Source organism: Bubalus kerabau, chromosome 7, assembly GCF_029407905.1.
Source record: "Bubalus kerabau isolate K-KA32 ecotype Philippines breed swamp buffalo chromosome 7, PCC_UOA_SB_1v2, whole genome shotgun sequence".
NCBI classification, from domain to species: domain Eukaryota; kingdom Metazoa; phylum Chordata; class Mammalia; order Artiodactyla; family Bovidae; genus Bubalus; species Bubalus kerabau.
The window spans coordinates 39,337,724-39,357,325 of record NC_073630.1 but is presented as its reverse complement, the minus strand read 5'-3'; the positions used below and the strand labels follow the sequence as shown (position 1 = coordinate 39,357,325).

Below are 19,602 nucleotides of genomic sequence, written 5' to 3'. Positions count from 1 at the left end.
AGTGCAGGTGAGGAAAATTCTCAACTAGTTTCTCTTGTAATTAAACTGCAGTGCTGGTGCATTCATAGTGGAATTCTAACTATGTACTGAGTCCAGCCTCGCTCTGCCACGTGCATCCAAAATGAGGTGTTGAGCCAAGGAAGAGACTTAAAAGATCGAGACGGCAGGCTAGAACCTCAAAGTAACCATCTTATTGGAATCTGGATGCCAGGTTCTTTAATAGATCAGAGAGAAGGAAGCAATTAAGAACTAAAGTCAAAAGGCAGAACAGAGAGGGAGATACAGTGAGGAAGTAAGGTCCCCAGTCTTGCGAAACATCTCCGAGGAATATCCAGGCTTCAGAAGTGTGTTAGTCTCTTCTATTCACAGGTGAGCAAGGACCTCCAGGCAAGCCATTAAGTATGATCATAATAAAAGCCAAATAAAATTTCCAACATAAGAGCCATAATTGGCTTCCTCCTTCCAACAACTAGACCAGAGACTGGTTAAATTAAAAGGTGAGGTTAACAGTTACCTTCAGCTTTATCAACCTTGAATTAGAATGCTTCTTTCATAAAATATAACCTTTTATAATAACTTTTTTCTTGTTAAATGACTTTTTAAGATCCAAGCGTCAACCGCACATGCTGTGTGTTCCCTAAATACCATATACACTAACTCATGCTACCACCACCGGAGCTCCTAACAGAACAGGCTGCCTCTTGTTCTCTGTAGCTACCTATGCACTTATAAGACCTCGGTTTGATCCCTGGATGGCAAGACCCGATGGAGGATCCCATGGACAGAGGAGCCTGGCAGGCTGCAGCCCATGGGGTCTCCAAAGAGTTGGACATGACTTAGCGATTAAACCATTCCCATTGTACTCATAAATCATTAACTCCTGGAAGGCTGTATGTACAAATCAAGCATTTTATTACATAAATAAAAGCAGCACGCTTTTATTTTCTATTTAAATACCATACACGAGATTTAAAATCACATTTGGCAGTGTACTGCAGGATGCTCAAACTTCACCCACATCACTTTGGATTTCTTGGTGTATCTGTAAGAGAAGAAAACCAGCTCAACAAGACTGATTTGTAAACACAGTGTTGCGATTTTAGCAGCTAAAGCAGTTACAGTCTATTCAGTTGGCTATTTAAATTACAAAACGCCAGAACAATGTGTCAATTCTGGCCTTCCACATCCTTAGCTCTAAGGGTTTAAGATACATAGAACAGGAACGTACCTCGTTATGCTTTCCATCATCCACTGGAACAATTCGCTCAGCTTCCTAGAAACATTTGAACAGTAGTTTAATGTTTGCCCAATAACCCAGCACACTGCAGGTTTTTAAAGTGAATGTTACTTGTGCAAGTCAGAATCTGATACCAATTAAATGGTGACAGCTTTGCCAATAAACAAGAATATGCTCTTCCATGGCTAGGAAGGGAGACTGCCACAGCCGACAGGTCCCAAAGATACATGGAGATTCATAATCCCAGAAAAGACCAGCAAACACAAATACAGACACTACTCACCACCTGGATCAAACTGGCGGCTCGTCAGGATGCGGTGTTACTCTTCAGAGTGGCAGAGTAACAGATTCAAGATGGCCACATGGCACCGACAGTACAACGCATGACCTTCTTCACCCGGGTCATCAGCGGTATTTAACCTCTGCCGGAGGGCCCACAACCCACGCGCGACTGGCTTCCGACTCAGCGCCCGGGGCTGCACGTGGCCGCCCAGCTAACGAACGAACATGAAGTTCACTCAAGCTTCTGAACCTAGACGTTTTCAAAGCTAACGTCGATCTACTACTACAAGACCGCTGCATCTCCTGCATCTTAAACTAGGCCGAAAAGCCGTGTTCCTTGTTACTTTACCTCACAAAACAACCACAACCAACCGTCTTAGCCTAAACCGGACGCTTACAGGACGAAAAAGGCTGGATTCGTCTGCAGAAGCCCTCTTATACCGCTGATGACGCCATTCCGGGGAGGAGCCCCGAGGGGCGAGGCCTACGCGCTTGCTCCCTCCGCCCCGCCTTCCCCAGCCCCGCCGCAGCTCCGCCCGCTCCGTTGGCCACCGCCTCCCTGATGGCCCCGCCCCTTCCTCAGTGCTCCGCCTTCCTCGCGCGTCTTATAGATCTGCCCTGCTAGCGCGGCGTCTGACTTTGACGCATGCACGTACACGGTCAGCCCCTTTCCTCAGTGCTGGGCCTTCTCGCGCGTCTTCTAGGTCTGCCCTGCTAGCGCGGCGTCTGACTTTGACGTATGCGCATACAGGCCCCGCCCCGTCCCTCAGTGCTCCGCCTTCTGGAGCGTCTTCTAGATCTGCCCTGCAAACGCGGCTTCTGACTTTGACGCATGCGCAAACAGAGTTCTCGCCCGACCAGGAAATCCTTCCGATGTCGCGCGTCCGCTGTGTGAGGAAGATGAAAGGGTTGTGTTGTTTCTTGTATACTTTAGGACAACCTTAGAAGTCGCTGTTGTTACCAAAACGCCAGGTTCGATAGTTCTCTTCTTCATAACCTTTTGGTAGGTTGATTTCTGTGGAACTATCTTTTTATTTTTTTTCTCTGCTTAAAAAACTTCGTATCTCCCGTAAGTTAGTCGCTCAGTCGTGCCCGACTCTGCGATCCCATTCACTGCAGCCCGCCAGGCTCCTGTGTCCATGAGATTTTCCAGGCAAGGATGCTGGAATCAGTCATTTCCTTCTCCAGGGGATCTTCCCAACCCAGGGATCGAACCTGGGTCTCCTGTACTGCAGGCAGATTCTTTACCGACTGAGCTACAAGGGAAGCCCGTAGGTTCTGTTATCCCACTGAAATTACTGTTTCTGAAGCGCAGGTGTCAATGGTCTACCTACACTCAGTTATTTTGTTTTGTTTTTCGGGAGTCTGATCTCTTAGGAGTATTTGTACTCATTGTCGAAAGCCTTGCCGCACGAATTTGTACACAGATTTGGAGAAGACAACAGGAGCGTGCGGGAGACGCTTTTTCGTGCGTGTGTGAACATTTCCTCTGTTGCCCGCTCGCCCACAGTTTGTGGTCCACAGCGTCTCCAGAGAGGCTGTTGACTCTTGAAAGAGCACACCTGGGTCTTAACATCCGTGACTTACGTTTCTTTAAGGGTGAAAGTAAAGCATAGATCTATTTTTTGTAAAAGGAAATTAAAGATATTTAGGAATACTTTGGAGAAGGCAATGGCAACCCACTCCAGTACTCTTGCCTGGAAAATCCCATGGACAGAGGAGCCTGGTAGGCTGCAGTTCATGGGGTCTCGAAGAGTCGGGCAGGACTGAGCGACTTCCCTTTCACTTTTCACTTTCATGCATTGGAGAAGGAAATGGCAACCCACTCCAGTGTTCTTGCCAGGAGAATCCCAGGGACAGGGGAGCCTAGTGGGCTGCGATCTATGGGGTCGCACAGAGTCGGACACGACTGAAGCGACTTAGCAGCAGCAGGAATACTTTTAGTCCTAGACATGTGCATGAAGTAGGAAGTGGCAACCGACTCTAGTGTTCTTGCCTGGAAAATTTCCTGGACCCTGGAGTCTGGCTGGCTGCAGTCCATGGGATCCCAAAGAGTCAGCAGGACTGAGTGAGCACTTGCGCTTGTTAAATGCCACTGAAATTTATTTTCTGTTTTCCCTTTTAGTTTTCACCTGGTGTGAAACAAAAAGGTGGATCTAGGTGAAGCTTTTACTTAGTAGTGGACAAGTTGGAGCACTGTGTCGCAGCAGTTGGCAGGCATACTGCTATCAAGAGGTCTGAACTTTCCAGGTGGCTCAGTGGTAAAGAATCATCCTGCCAGTGTAAGAGATGCAGGTTCAATCCCTTGATTGAGAAGATCCCTTGGAGAAGGAAATGGCAGCCTACCCCAATATTCTTGCCTGGGAAATCCCATGGCCTGGAGCCTGGTGGTCTACAGCCCATGGAGTCACAAAGAGCTGAACAGGACTAAGTGACTAAATAACAACAATACCTAGCGATTAAAGTGCTACAAAAGAGATCCCTGAAGCTTCTTGAAATTGCTAGAGTAAAATTTCTTGTTATGGTTAGGGTTGGGAATGGACAAGTTTGTAAGGGCATAATAAATTTTAATTTGAAAGAGCTAAAGCTGTTCCTAAGGCTGACCTTATATCAACTTTTCACCTTTACTCTTCATGTCACTGTTGCATAGAAAGAGCTGTTAAATGACAATGCTTAAATTAGAAATCACAGTGGGGAATTTTGCCAAAATGGGTGTGATTTTTAGAATCTGTAACTGAGCATCTGTGTTATTTTGCTAAGGCTGATATGACAGAATACCACAGACTGGGTGGCTTAAACAACAGAAATTTGCTTTCTCACAGTTCTGGAGACAAGAAGTCAGATCAAGGTGTCCATGGGTTTGTTTCTTCAGAGATCTCTCCTTGGCTTTAGATGACCCTGTTTCTTGACATCCTGTTCTCCCTGTGCCTATATCTCTTTTTAAACTATTTATTTTTAATTGGAGGCTAATTACTTTACAATATTGTAGTGGTTTTTGCTCTACACTGACGTGAATCAGCCATGGGTGTACATGTGTCCACCCTCCTGCCCCAGCCCGAACCCCTCTCCCATCTCCCTCCCCATCCCATCCCTCTGGGTTGTCCCAGTGCACCGGCTTGAGTGCCCTCTTTCATGCATGGAACTTGGACTGGTCATCTGTTTCACATGATAATATACATGGCTTAATGCTATTCTCTCGAATCATCCCACCCTTGCCTTCTCCCACAGAGTCCAAGACTCTGTTCTTTATATCTCTGTCTTTTTTGCTGTCTTGCATATAGGGTCGTCATTACCATCTTTCTAAATTCTGTGTTTATGCATTAATGTACCATATTGGTGTTTTTCTTTCTGACTTACTTCACCCTGTATAATAGGGTCCCGTTTCATCCACCTCATTAGAACTGACTCAATGCATTTTTAACAGCTGAGTAATACTCCATTGTGCATATGTACCACAACCTTCTTATCCATTCATCTGCTGATGGACATCTAGGTTGCTTCCATGTCCTGGCTATTCTAAACAGTGCTGCGATGAACATTGGGGTACACGTCTTTTTCAATTCTGGTTTCCTAGGTGTGTATGCCCAGCAGTGGGATTGCTGGGTTGTATGGCAGTGCTATTTCCAGTTTTTTAAGGAATCTCCACACTGTTCTTCATAGTGGCTGTACTAATTTGCATTCCCACCAACAGTGTAAGAGGGTTCCTTTTCTCCACACCCTCTCCAGCATAATTGTTTGTAGACTATGATAGCAGCCATTCTGACTGGTGTGAAATGGTACCTCATTGTGGTTTTGGTTTGCGTTTCTTTGATAATGAGTGATGTTGAGCATCTTTTCATGTGTTTGTTAGCCATCTGTATGTCTTCTTTGGAGAAATGTCTGTTTAGTTCTTTGGCCCATTTTTTGATTAGGTTATTTATTTTTCTGGTATTGATGAGCTGCTTGTATATTTTTGAGATTAATTCTTTGTCAGTTGCTTTGATTGCTATTATTTGTTCCCATTCTGAAGGCTGTCTTTTTTACCTTGTTTATAGTTTCCTTCATCGTGCAAAAGCTTTTAAGTTTAATTAAGTCCCATTTGCTTATTTTTGCTTTTATTTCCATTACTCGGGGAGGTGGGTCATAGAGGATCTTGCTGTGATTTATGTCAGAGTGTACTGCCTATGTTTTCCTCTAGGAGTTTTATAGTTCTGCTCTTACGTTTAAATCTTTAATCCGTTTTGAGTTTATTTCTGTGTATGGTGTTAGAAAGTGTTCTAGTTTCATTCTTTTACAGGTGGTTGACCAGTTTTCCCATCACCACTTGTTAAAGAGATTGTCTTTTCTCCATTGTATATTTTTGCCTCCTTTGTCAAAGATAAGGTGTCCATAGGTGCATGGATTTATCTCTGGGCTTTCTATTTTGTTCCATTGGTCTATAGTTCTGTCTTTGTTCTGTGCCTATATCCTTTTAGCTTCTTAGAAGGACTCTAGTCATACTGGATCAGGGCCTGTCCTGATGACTTCTTTTAATCTTAATTACCTGTTTAAAGATCTTATCTCCAAATATAGTTATATTCTGGGGTACCAAAGGTTAGGACATCAACATAATGAATTTTGGGGAGACTAAGCACCACCCATTTATGCTAAGCTATGGAAATTTACTGAAGATCTTAAAATGAATGTTTCCATTGGGTTACAGTGCAAAAACACTGAATGAATGAGAGAGAGCTCTTATATTTTGTTTATGCTCTTTTCTCCATCTTGGATGTCTTTCCATCTAGTTTTTTTTTTTTTTTTCCTTCCTGTAGTTGGCATATTAGTTTCAGTTGTACAACATAATAATATGATATTTGTGTATATTGTGAAATCATCACCACAGTAAGTCAAGTTAATCTTCATCCTCATACACAGTTATAAAATTGGTTTTTTTTTCCTTGTAGTGAGAAATTTTTAAAGATTTATTCTCTTAATAACACAAATATGCAGTACAGTATTATTAACTATAGTCACTGTGTTGTACATTACATCCCCAGGACTTGCTTCATAACTGGCAGTTTATAATATGAATCTTTTTTTTTTTATTCCACACATCAGTGAGATTATGCAGTGTTTGTCTTTCTCTGATGTATTGCATTTAGCACGATACCTTTAAGATCATCTATGTTGTCACAAATGGAAAGATTTCATTCTAGTTTATAGCTTAATATTCCTATGTGTGTGTATATACCACATCTTTCTTCATTCATATTAATACATCAGTGGACACTTGGATTGTTTCCATATCTTGGCTATTGAAAATAATGCTGAAATGAACATGGTGGTACATATATCTTTTTGAGTTCATGTTTTTGTTTACTTTGAGTAAATACCAAGGGTGGAATTGCTGGATCACACTCCATCTTTATTTTTAATTTTTTTGAGGAATTCCCATGTAGTTTTCCATAGTTGCATTCCCACCAATGGTGCATGACATCTCTTTTTTCTCCACATTCTTACCAACACTTGTTATTTCTTATCTTTTTTGATAATGACCATTCTAATGTGTGACGTGATACCTCATTATATTTTTGATTTGCATTTTCTGATATTAGTGATATTGACCATCTTTTTAGATGTCTCTGGGCTGTTTGTGTCTTCTTTGGAAAAATATCTATTGAGATATTCTGCTCATTTTTTAATTGGATTTTTTTTTCTATTGAGTTCTATGAGTTTTTATATTATATTTTGGATATTAGCTCCTTATCAGGTCATATGATTTTCAAATATTTCTTCCTGTTCCATAAACTCTCATTTCATTTTGTTGATGGTTTCCTTTGCTATGATGAAACTTATTAGTTTGATGTAGTCCAACTTGCCTATTTTTGCTTTTGTTGCCTTTACTTTTGGGGTCAGGTTCAAAAAATCATCACCAAAACTGATGTCTGGGAGCTTACCACCTATTTTTTCTCCTAGCAGTTTTATGGTTTCAGGTCTTATATTCAAGTCTTTAATTCATTTTGAGTTCATTTTTGTGTATGGTGTAAGATAGTGGCCCACTTTTGATCTTTTGCACATGGTTTTCCAGTTTTCTCAACACCATTTATTGAAGAAAACTGTTCTTTCCCTGTTGTATAATCTTGGCTTCTGTCATAAATTAACTGACTGTGTATATGTGGGGTTATTTCTGAGATCTCTGTTCTGTTAAATCTGTAGATTGCTCTGCATAGTATGGACATTATAACAATATTCTTCCACTCCATGAGCATGGACAATCTTTTCACTTATTTGTGTTTTCAGTTTCTTTCATCAATGTATTATAGTTTTCAGTGTACAGGTCTTTAACCTCTTTGGTTGAATTTATCCCTAGATATTTTTTTGATGCAGTTGTAAATGGGATTGTTTTCTTAATTTCTCTTTCTGATACTTTATTATTAATGTATAGAAATGTAACAGATTTTTGTTTGTTGATTTTGTATTCTGCAGTTTTACTGAATTCATTTATTAGCTCTAACAATTTTTGGTGGAATCTTTGGATTTTCTGTATATGAGATCATGTCTTCTAAAATAGTGACAGTTTTACTACTTTTTTTCCAATTTGAATACTTTTTATTTCTTTTCTTTGCCTAATTGCTCTGACTAGGACTTCCAATACTATGTTAATAAAAGTGGTGGACATCCTTGTCTTATTCCTGATATTAGAAGGAAAATTTTCAGTTTTTCACTGTATGCTATTAGGTGTGGGATTGATATATATGGCTTTTATTATGTTGAAGTACATTCTGTTTATGTCCACTGTTAAGAGTTTTAAATTATAAATATAAATTTAAAATTATAAATATAAATTAATATAATTTATTATTATATAATTATATATTTTATATATTTATAATTATATAATTATATAATTAATATATTAATAAATATAATTAATAAATATATATAAATATAAATTATAAATGTTTTCATCTGTCAAAATTATATTCAGCTTTGCTTTGCTTAAATATTTCTTGTTCTGTGAAACTTTTCATTACTTCATTACTGCAACTGGATTTTATTTTTTCCCTTTTTGTGACACTATAGTACTTACCCAGCATTTTTCTTGTGGTATCCTACCTACATTATAAACTCCTTGTGGTGCAGGACTGTGTCTTAACACTTATTTGAAATGCCTAGCAGAATGACTCATGTTAAATTGGCACTTAATTGAATTATCAGATGCTTTGAGGTACTCAATATGTATTTCAGAAATTGAGTAAATTTTGTATTTATTCTAAAAAGGCACTCATCTCCAGGAGATGGAGTTTAGTTTTCCATCCCTACCCCAATACCATCTTGAATACGGGCTGTGCTTAGCAACTTGCTTTCAAAGGGTTCAGTTCAGTTCAGTTGCTCAGTCGTGTCTGACTCTTTGCCACACCATGAATTGCAGCATGCCGGGCCTCCCTGTCCATCACCAACTCCCGGAGTTTACTCAAACTCAAGTCCATCGAGTCGGTGATGCCATCCAGCCATCTCATCCTCTGTCGTCCCCTTCTTCTCCTGCCCCCAATCCCTCCCAGCATCAGAGTCTTTTCCAATGAGTCAACTCTTCGCATGAGGTGGCCAAAGTACTGGAGTTTCAGCTTTAGCATCAGTCTTTCCAAAGAACACCCAGGGCTGATCTCCTTTAGGATGGAGTGGTTGGATCTCCTTGCAGTCCAAGGGACTCTCAAGAGTCTTCTCCAACACCACAGTTCAAAAGCATCAATTCTTTGGTGCTCAGCTTTCTTCACAGTCCAACTCTCACATCCATACATGACTACTGGAAAAACCATAGCCTTGACGAGATGGACCTTTGTTTGCAAAGTAATGTCTCTGCTTTTGAATATGCTATCTAGGTTGGTCATAACTTTCCTTCCAAGGAGTAAGCGTCTTTTAGTTTCATGGCTGCAATCACCATCTGCAGTGATTTTTGGAGCCCAAAAAATAAAGTCTGATACTGTTTCCACTGTTTCTCCATCTATTTCCCATGAAGTGATGGGACCAGATGCCATGATCTTCATTTTCTGAATGTTGAGCTTTAAGCCAACTTTTTCACTCTCCACTTTCACTTTCATCAAGAGGCTTTTTAGTTCCTCTTCACTTTCTGCCATAAAGGTGGTGTCATCTGCATATCTGAGGTTATTGATATTTCTCCCAGCAATCTTGATTCCAGCTTGTGCTTCATCCAGCCCAGTGTTTCTCATGATGTACTCTTCATATAAGCTAAATAAGCAGGGTGACAATATACAGCCTTGACGTACTCCTTTTCCTATTTGGAACCAGTCTGTTGTTTCATGTCCAGTTCTAACTGTTACTTCCTGACCTGCATACAGGTTTCTCAAGAGGCAGGTCAGGTGGTCTGGCATTCTCATCTCTTTCAGAATTTTCCACAGTTTATTGTGATCCACGCAGTCAAAGGCTTTGGCATAGTCAGTAAAGCAGAAATAGATGTTTTTCTGGAACTCTCTTGCTTTTTCCATGATCCGGCGGATGTTGGCAATTTGATTTCTGGTTCCTCTGCCTTTTCTAAAACTAGCTTGAACTTTACAGTAGAGAAATCTGGTAAATACTATCTAAGCCAGGTAAGCAATATCAGCAACACTGACGAGTCATTGATAGTGTGAACCCTCGTAGGATGTGATGACAACACTTCACCTCCTTCTGTGTTATTCTCCTCAAAGCCCTAACCTCAGTCTGTCCATGAGACAAGCATCAGCCAAAATCAAATTGATGGGTGTCTTCCTCCTAACTGGGCTGTGTGGTTTCTCTCTGAGAACTGCCAATAGCAATATGTCTTCAGGAAATGTGAAAATTGGACATCCTGCTCCGCAGTTCAAAACTACAACCATTATGCCAGATGGTCAGTTCAAAGATATCAGTCTGTCTGACCACAAAGGAAGATATGTTGTGTTCTTCTTTTACCCTCTTGACGCCTTTGCGTGCCCCATGGAACTCCTTGCTTTCAGTGATAGGGCAGAAGAATTTAAGAAACTCAACTGCCAAGTAACTGGTGCTTCTGTGGGTTCTCACTTCTGTCACCTGGCATGGATCAACATACCCAAGAAACAAGGAAGACTGGGGGCCATGCACGTTCCCTTGATATCAGAGCCCGAGCACATCGTTGCTCAGTACTGTGGGGTCTTAAAGGCTGATGAGGGCTTCTCATTCAGGAACCTTTTTACTACTGATGGTAAAGATATCTTTCCACAGATTACCATAAACGACCTTCCTGTTGGCTGCTCTGTGGATGAGACACTGAGACTAGTTCAGGCCTTTCTGCTTCACTGACACACATGGGGACGTGTCAGCTGGCTGGAAGCCTGGTGGTGATACCAAGAAGCCTGATGCCCAGAGCAAAGAATATTTCTCTAATCAGAAGTGAGTGCTGGGCCATTTTAGGGCCAGGCTGCAGTAGGTGGCCATGAGAACAAAACCTCTTTTGTACTGTTGTCATGAAAACACACCTTACTTGGTCCAGATGTGTGGGACAGCACTGGCCTTTCCTTCAGGGGTTGGGAGGCCAGGCTTTCTTCCCCTGAAGAAGGCCTGAGCTGTGTTCTGGAGCAGGCTAGCTGATGTGTGCAGTAGTAGGGTATCACTTTTGATCTTTTGTAGTTTTATTAAACTTGAACGGAGAAAAAACATCAAATTGATGGACATACTTTAGGATTCCCTAAACTGTGCTCAAAGCTGTCATTGTCATGAAAAACAGTCTGGAAAACACCGGAGGAGATGAGACATAATGACTAAAGGCAATGTGGGATCCTCAAGCCAAAAAAGGACATTAATGGAAAACTAGTGAAACTTAAAAGTGTGGGCTTTAGTTAATAGTAATGTGCCATTCAGGTGGCTCAGTGGTCAGGAATCCGCCTGCCAATTCAGGAGACACAGGAGATGGAGGTTTAATCCCTGGGTCAGGAATATCAACCCACTCTAGTATTCTTGCCTGGGAAATCCCATGGACAGAGGAACCTGGTGGGCTACAGTTCATGGGATTGCAGAGAGTTGGACAGGACTTAGTGACTGAGCCTGCAGGCATACTGGCTTCTTAGTTGTACATGCTATTATAAGATGTTAACAATAGGGGATATTGGATGAGGGGTGTCTGGGTACTCCCTGTTCCATTTTTGTAACTTTTTCTGTAAATCTGAAACTATTTTTACAATAAAGCTTGGTTTCACTATCATTATTCAGAATTAAGCTTCTGCACATCAAAGGAAACTATTAGCAAGGTGAAAAGACAGCCTTCAGAATGGGAGAAGATAATAGCAAATGAAGCAACTGACAAACAACTAATCTCGAGAATATACAAGCAACTCCTACAGCTCAACTCCAGAAAAATAAAGGACCCAATCAAAAAATGGGCCAAAGAACTAAATAGACATTTCTCCAAAGAAGACATACAGATGGCTAACAAACACATGAAAAGATGCTCAACATCACTCATTATCAGAGAAATGCAAATCAAAACCACTATGAGGTACCATTTCACACCAGTCAGAATGGCTGCGATCCAAAAGTCTACAAGTAATAAATGCTGGAGAGGGTGTGGAGAAAAGGGAACCCTCTTACACTTTTGGTGGGAATGCAAACTAGTACAGCCACTATGGAGAACAGTGTGGAGATTCCTTAAAAAAACTGGAAATAGAACTGCCTTATGATCCAGCAATCCCACTGCTGGGCATACACACTGAGGAAACCAGAAGGGAAAGAGACACGTGTACCCCAATGTTCATCGCAGCACTGTTTATAATAGCCAGGACATGGAAGCAACCTAGATGTCCATCAGCAGATGAATGGATAAGAAAGCTGTGGTGCACATACACAATGGAGTATTACTCAGCCATTAAAAAGAATACATTTGAATCAGTTCTAATGAGGTGGATGAAACTGGAGCCTATTATACAGAGTGAAGTAAGCCAGAAAGAAAAACACCAATACAGTATACTAACGCATATATATGGAATTTAGAAAGATGGTAACAATAACCCTGTGTACGAGACAGCAAAAGAGACACTGATGTATAGAACAGTCTTATGGACTCTGTGGGAGAGGGCACGGGTGGGAAGATTTGGGAGAATGGCATTGAAACATGTAAAATATCATGTATGAAACGAGTTGCCAGTCCAGGTTCGATGCACGATACTGGATGCTTGGGGCTGGTGCACTGGGATGACCCAGAGAGATGGTATGGGGAGGGAGGAGGGAGGAGGGTTCAGGATGGGGAACACATGCATACCTGTGGCAGATTCATTTTGATATTTGGCAAAACTAATACAATTATGTAAAGTTTAAAAATAAAATAAAATTTAAAAAAATTATTGTTTGAATAAATGGAGGAGTAACTGAATAAAGGTACCAGATTGAACATGAAAAAAAAAAAACAATAAAGCTTGGTAAAAAGTCTTTATTTTTATTTTATTTTAATTTTAAGAAGTGGCACATTTGTGATGTTTTCTCTCCTCTGTGTGAAATTTGTGGCTAAGATGGCAATATTTCTACATTTATTTGAGGGGATTCAAGATCACACCTAATGAATTTAGCTGCTGTTCAATCTTTGAGGCTTAGAGTGAATTCTCAGGAGAGAGAATGTGATAATAGAGGAATTAAAAATTGATTATAAGTAAAGTTTAGTTTAAGGATTTTAAAGGTAGAATGGAGGTGGAGCTGTTAGACTGGTAAAATGATGGTTGGAAAATACTTAAATTCTGCATTGGATACATGAACTATATTCTATACATTTGTCATAGAATACTCATTCTTCAACTATACTACTTCCTTTTTCTTTTTAGGGTTTTAGTGTAGAAACTTTGGTAATCATCAGGGAAACAAAATTTACATAAGTGCACATCTCTCATATGAATGTTGAGATAAGTGGGAGAAAATATAGTCAGGAAATGGCCTGTGAGTCTATTTTGACATTAAAATACTTAAGAAACTTAAACTTGCAATTGGTGTGTACTAGCAGTGTGATACTGCTGCTGCTGCTGCTAAGTCGCTTCAGTCGTTTCTGACTCTGCGACCCCATAGACGGCAGCCCACCAGGCTCCCCCGTCCCTGGGATTCTCCAGGCAAGAACACCGGAGTGGGTTGTCATTTCCTTCTCCAATGCATGAAAGTGAAAAGTAAAAGTGAAGTCGCATAGCCCGTGTCCGACATTTAGCGACCCCATGGACTGCAGCCTACCAGGCTCCTCCGTCCATGGGATTTTCCAGGCAAGAGTACTGGAGTGGGGTGCCATTGTCTTCTCTGAGCAGTGTGATACTACTGATAACAAAATTGTAATAGAAGTATAGTATCTAGACAAGAGGAGATGAAAAAGGTTTTCTTCTAGAACATCTCTTAGTCTCTCCCTTTTCTTGCCACCCTTATGTTTATTCTTAGTGCCTTATATTTTTAAAAATTGTTCATCAGTAAATATGTAATGAATTCCCTCTCTGTTATCTTTACTGAAATATTGGTTTCGGTTCTGGGCATTTGTTTTTTTCAGTCAGGCTCCTCTATCCGTGAGATTCTCCAGGCAAGAATACCAGAGTGGGCTGCTGTGCCCTCCTCCAGGGGATCTTCCAGACCCAGGGATCAAACCTGCGTCTCTTATGTCGCCTGCATTGACAGGCGAGTTCTTTACAGGTAGTGCCACCTGGGAAGCCCTAAATGTTTATAAGACTCCAGCAAATGTTTGTTGATTAAACATGTCCCTTGCCTCAAAACTACAATAAAATTGAGTAACTTGCAGTCAGTGATAATCACAATTTTCTCAAGTTATTCCAAGCTCAAAGCCTAGGAGTTATCTTTGACTTTTTTTTTTGCACTTTATTTTTTTTTTTAATTGAAGGATAATTGCTTTACAGAATTTTTCGGTTTTCTGTCAAACATCAACAAGAATCAGCCATAGGTACACACATGTCCCCTCCCTCCCAAACCATCTTCTCATCTTCCTCCCCATCCCACCCTTGTAGATTGACACAGAGCCCCTGTTTCTATCCTCCATTTTCAATTTCTAGTGTGTTTCTATATCATTCAACATATTTGTTATCTATTGCTGAGTCTCAGATTAGCCTAAAGCATGGTGGATTAAGACAATGAGTTCTTATCATCTCATGCAACTTCTGTAGAAGTTGCAGTCAGTATGTTGCTGGGGCTGTGGGATCCTCTTGGATCCTCTTCCAAGCTCACTCCCAGCTTGGCAAGTGAATGCAGTTGGCAGGAGGACTCAAACCCTCAGCACCTGGATCTCCATAGGGCTGCTGGAGTGTCCTCAAGTTATAGCAGTTCAGTTCTCCCCAAAATGAGTGATCCGAGAGACAAAAAGTCCCGATGTTTTTTTATGAGCTAGTCTGAGAAGCACTATCACTTGTTAAAAAGGGCTTGCCAGGTGGCGCTAGTGATAAAGAACCCACCTGCCAATGCAGGAGACTTAAGAGACTCAGGTTCGATCCCTGGGTTGGGAAGATCCCCTGGAGGAGGGCATGGTAACCCATTCCAGCATTCTTGCCTGGAGAATCCCAAGAGCCTGGTGGGCTATAGTCCATAGTGTCGCAAAGAGTCAGACATGACTGAAGCTACTTGGCACGCACAAGCATGCACTTGTTAGAAGTGAGTTACTAACTTCAGCTCACACAAAAAAGGAGGGAAATTAAGCTTCATCTCTTAAAGAGGGAAATGTAAGTGTTTGTCAACCTAAGTTAAAGCTGCCACAATCAGAATGGGTGAGGCTGTGTTTGTAAGACTTTGGACTTACAAACAGTCCAAAGTCTCAGTGGCTTAAAATCAGAAAGGTTTGTTTCTCGCCATGCTCTTGGCCATTCAGGGACTGAGACCAGTGAGACTTTCGCATTTGTAATGTTTCTAGGCAATATAAAAGGAGAAGGGAAGGCAAAGAATCACACTTGTTATTAAAGGCTTCCATTTTGAAGTGGGCCTTGTCACATTGCTTCATATTTCTGGGACCAAAGCAAGTTGCATGGCCATGCATAACTTCAAAAGGGTGGGCAAGTGGAACCATGCTATGTGTTTAGGAGGAGAATCAGATATGTCAACAAACAGCACTAATGATTTATACAGCTATAATGTTATAACCTTTTTTCTTTTCTTACGGTTTTACATCTACCTTTTTTCTCTATTGTCATACTGCTAATCTAAGACAACATATCTGTTTTGTCTCCCTACTTTTCTAATTCCCCCTTTCCAGTCAAGTGAGTATGTTCCTGAGAGGTTAAATTTAATGAAATTGTGTTTTCTCCATGTTAGTCACCTGCTACAGAGACTGTAATGCTTTACCCAGGTCAAATTCGTCATCCCTGGACAACATACAATGTCTGTTACATTTAGTATGCTCCTCTCTATTTTTTTCATGCTATTTCATACTGTAGATGATATTTCCTTCCTATCCATCCTTTAAGACACATTTCAGTTTTTATTTTTTACAGGAGCTTTTCTTCTAGAACATCTACCAGTCTCTCTCTTTTCTTGCCACCCTTGATGTTTATTTTTAGTGCCTTATATTTTTAAGAATTGCTCATTAGTAAATGTGTAATGAATTCCTACTACATACCATACATAGGCCCTGTTCTAGGTGCTGGGGTAAGAGCAGTAAACAAAGCAGATCCAAGTTTTTACTTGCAGAGCTTATAGATTTTAATGGCAGAAAAAAGATATCAACTAATGTTGAAGTTGTCAGAGGAGCAGGACTACTGCCCAAAGTCAAATCACAAATAGTTAGGTGGAGGGGACTTCAAGGATGAGCTGGGACCTGTGGGGATGGGTTGGAATTTGCATTGCTTTCTCCCTGATTCCCACAGTTCACCTTTGAAGACAGGTGATCTGCCCAAGGAGCCAGTCCTTTGTCACAGATTCAAGAGTTGCTGAATTGGAAGAGAAGCCCTGGAGCTGAAGGTTGGGACCTGGCTGCTGCCCCACACCTACAAGATGAGCTGACAGAAGAGGCGACAGCGTGCACGATGTGCAGCAATGCCGTGTACCCTCCACTGGCCCTCCTGGTGTAAAAGAATATGACCGCTTCCACCTGTCAGATCTCAGGCAGAATGCCTCTGTGGCTCTTGCTATCCCAGAACTCTGCAGGGAAGGAAGTGAAAATGTACTACCAGCTTAACCAAGTTGACAGCGTAGAAACCAACCACAATAAGTAAATTATATGGGATGTTAAAGTCTATAAGTGCTGTGGAGAAAAATAAGGAAGAGGATGAAAAGTCTTTGAGGGGTAGGAATTGTAATTTTAAAAAGAGTGTTCACAGAAGGTCTCACTGAGCAGGTAACATTAGGTCAAAGACTTGAAGGAGGTGTGGGAGTGAAACATGCTGCTATCTGGAAGAATAGTCTCAACGACCAGTGCTCCCTGAGTGGCACCAAACCTGTGTGATGGACACCCTTGTCCAAGGCTCCCGGTGAGCCCCATTCATGTCTCCCTCCCTTCTGCAGTCCCCTTCCCTGGAGTGGTGAAGAGTTGAGATGTTACTTCTGTGGTTAGGTAATAAAAGACTCTGACCTGCGTCTTGCCCCATTCTTTCTCTTAATCCTGTATTGGAGAGGTGTATGTGGCAAAGAACAGAGAATGACCTATGGCCCACATCCAGTAAGGAACTGAGGCTGTCAGACCAATAGCTCACAGAATCCTGTCAACAGCCAGGTAAGCAAGCTTGGAAATGAATCTTTAAACAAGCCGAGCCTTGAGATGACTGTAGCTGTAGCTGTTTACTGCAGTCTGTGACAGACGCTGAAGCAGAGAATCCAGCTAGGTCATACCTAGATTTCCTGACCTACAGAAAGTGTGTGAGATGAGGTTTTTTTAAGTGAGTAAGTTTGGGGGTAATTTGCTATTCAGCCATCAATAACTCACATACTTGGTAAAGTCAAGGAACAGAAACAAGATCAGTTTGGCTGGAGTGGAGTAAGGAAGTAGGAAGTGAAGTTAGAAAGGTAATAAGCTACCTAGTGCCTTATAAGTCATTGTTCAGTTTTTAGGTTTTTTGTTTGAGGAAATTTGGTAGCCATTGGAGAGTTTTGAATAAAGAAGTGACATGATATGACTTTGGATTTACTTGTTGAAAAGTCATGTCAATGACTGAGCAGAGAAAGAGCAGTGGTGGAAATAGGGTTGGAGCAGGAAAAACTAGTTAAGCTAGTGCACTGATTCAGATGAGAGTGATGCTGGCCAAGTGGTACTAGCGGAGGAAATAAATGATTCAACTCTGGATGTATTTTTATGGTAGAGTGGACAGTATTTGATGCCAGATTGGATACAGGATATAAGAGAAAGGGGATGGTATGAGAAAAATGGCTCCAAGATTTTTTATTATTTGCTGAGATGATTAAGGAGTAGCAAGTTTGAGGGGAGGTGTACTCAGGAACATAGTTTGGTATGTGTTAAGTTTGAGATGCCATTTAAACATTCACATAGAATTGTTAATTGTTGAGTGAGGAGTTCACTATATGAGTACGGAGTTCTGGGGAGAGATCTGGGCTGGAGAAACAAATATGGGAACTGTCACAGTGCCACTTAGAGCCACAAGATGCTAATATCAGGGGACAACATATAGACAGAAAATAGTATCAAAGAGTGAGCCCTTGGGCATACCCACATTTATCTACCAGGAAAACTATCAGGAGCCAGGTGAGGAGATTGAGAAGTGAAGTAAGGAGGCATGTGGTATCCTGAAAGTCGAGAAATGTTTTCAAATAAAAGAGAGTGATGGTACTCATGGTACAAGTAAAATGGGAGTTGAGCAATGACCGTCAGATTTACTGTGTGGAGGTCAGTTAAGAATATGACCTTGTTAAGAATAGTTTCATATAGAAACAGACTCACAGACATAGAGAAGAGTCTTGTGGTGGCCACGGGATGGGGAGGGGGTATTGGAGAGATGGATTGGGAGTTTGAGATTAGAAGATACAAACTGTTATAAATAGAATGGATAAACAATAAGGCCCTACTGTATAGCACAGGGAGCTGTCTTCAATATCCTGTGATAAACTATAATAGGAAAGAATGTGAAAAAAAGAAGCAAAATATAGGTAACTGAGTCACTTTGCTACACATCAGAAACTAACACAACATTGTAAATCAGCAATACGTTAATAAAAGAATAGTTTCAGAATGGAAGGAGTACAGTCAGTGACCATGGATTTGGATGACTCATCTGAGGAATTATACTATAAAGGGGATGAGAAATAGGACAGTATTTCAGAGGGATGTGGGATCAAGGGTGGGTTAAATTCTAAGCATGGGAGAATGGAAAGTGTCTTTGTATTCTGATGGGAATGATCCAGTAGAAATGAAGAAAACTGGTTATGCAAGAGAGAGCTGGTGAATTACCTGGTTGATGAGATGGGATCTTGTGCAGGAAGCAGGAGTAGCTTAAATGGTAGTTCAAGCAGTTCATCCATCGAAGCAGGAGTAAGAGGGTACAGATACTGGTGAGTGATGTGCTGTGTGAACTTTTGAATGATCTCTTCTATTCATTTTTTCCCGTTTTTCAGAGTAATACAAAGCAAGGTCATCAACGGAGTGTGAGAGTGAGGGAGGGAGTGTTGGATATTTGAGGGCAGAGGAGAAGTTATAGTTAGGAGATAATGTGAATAGACTAAGAAATGTAGCAGGGTTCTTGGGTCACACAAGGGGCTCACTTCAGTTCTTGTAATGAATTTAAATGCATTAAAACAACAACAACAACAAGAACTGGGGGCTTCCCGGGTCGCACTAGTGGTAAAGAAAGCCCCTGCCAATGCAGGAGACGTAAGAGACCTGGGTTTGATCCCTGGGTCAGGAAGACCCCCTGGAGGAGGGCATGGCAACCCACTGCAGTATTCTTGTCTGCTGCTGCTGCTGCTGCTAAGTTGTGTCAGTCGCGTCTGACTCTGTGTGACCCCATAGATGGCAGCCCACCAGGCTCCGCCGTCCCTGGGATTCTCCAGGCAAGAACACTGGAGTGGGTTGCCATTTCCTTCTCCAATGCATGAAAGTGAAAAGTGAAAGTGAAGTCGCTCAGTCATGTCCGACTCTTTGCGACCCCATGGACTGCAGCCCACCAGGCTCCTCCGTCCACGGGATTTTCCAGGCAAGAGTACTGGAGTAGGGTGACATT

At 41.4% G+C, this 19,602-nt stretch overlaps 1 protein-coding gene, 2 long non-coding RNA genes and 1 other non-coding gene across 4 annotated transcripts; 2 read left to right on the top strand and 2 right to left on the bottom strand.

Moving 5' to 3' along the window:
• Positions 1-889: 889 nt before the first annotated feature.
• On the bottom strand, positions 890-1,963 carry LOC129657661 (uncharacterized). Its single transcript, XR_008716956.1, has 3 exons — positions 1,521-1,963; positions 1,229-1,273; positions 890-1,042 (listed from the first exon to the last, which is right to left on the bottom strand). It is a non-coding gene; the product is annotated as an uncharacterized LOC129657661 (long non-coding RNA).
• Positions 1,340-1,470, bottom strand: LOC129658214 (small nucleolar RNA SNORA24). The gene has a single exon (XR_008717314.1). It is a non-coding gene; the product is annotated as a small nucleolar RNA SNORA24 (small nucleolar RNA).
• Positions 1,964-2,159: 196 nt separating the features above from the next.
• On the top strand, positions 2,160-4,105 carry LOC129657662 (uncharacterized). Its single transcript, XR_008716957.1, has 2 exons — positions 2,160-2,522; positions 3,645-4,105. It is a non-coding gene; the product is annotated as an uncharacterized LOC129657662 (long non-coding RNA).
• A 6,186-nt stretch (positions 4,106-10,291) lies between these two features.
• LOC129657659 (peroxiredoxin-1-like) lies at positions 10,292-10,984 on the top strand. The gene has a single exon (XM_055588037.1). The coding sequence runs from the start codon at positions 10,292-10,294 to the stop codon at positions 10,787-10,789; it is 498 nt and encodes a 165-aa protein (XP_055444012.1). The 3' UTR covers positions 10,790-10,984.
• The last annotated feature ends 8,618 nt before the right edge of the window (positions 10,985-19,602 follow it).

Coding starts and splice junctions, on each gene's coding strand:
- LOC129657659 (XM_055588037.1), top strand. CDS start 10,292: ATGTCTTCAGGAAATGTGAAAATTGGACATCCTGCTCCGCAGTTCAAA.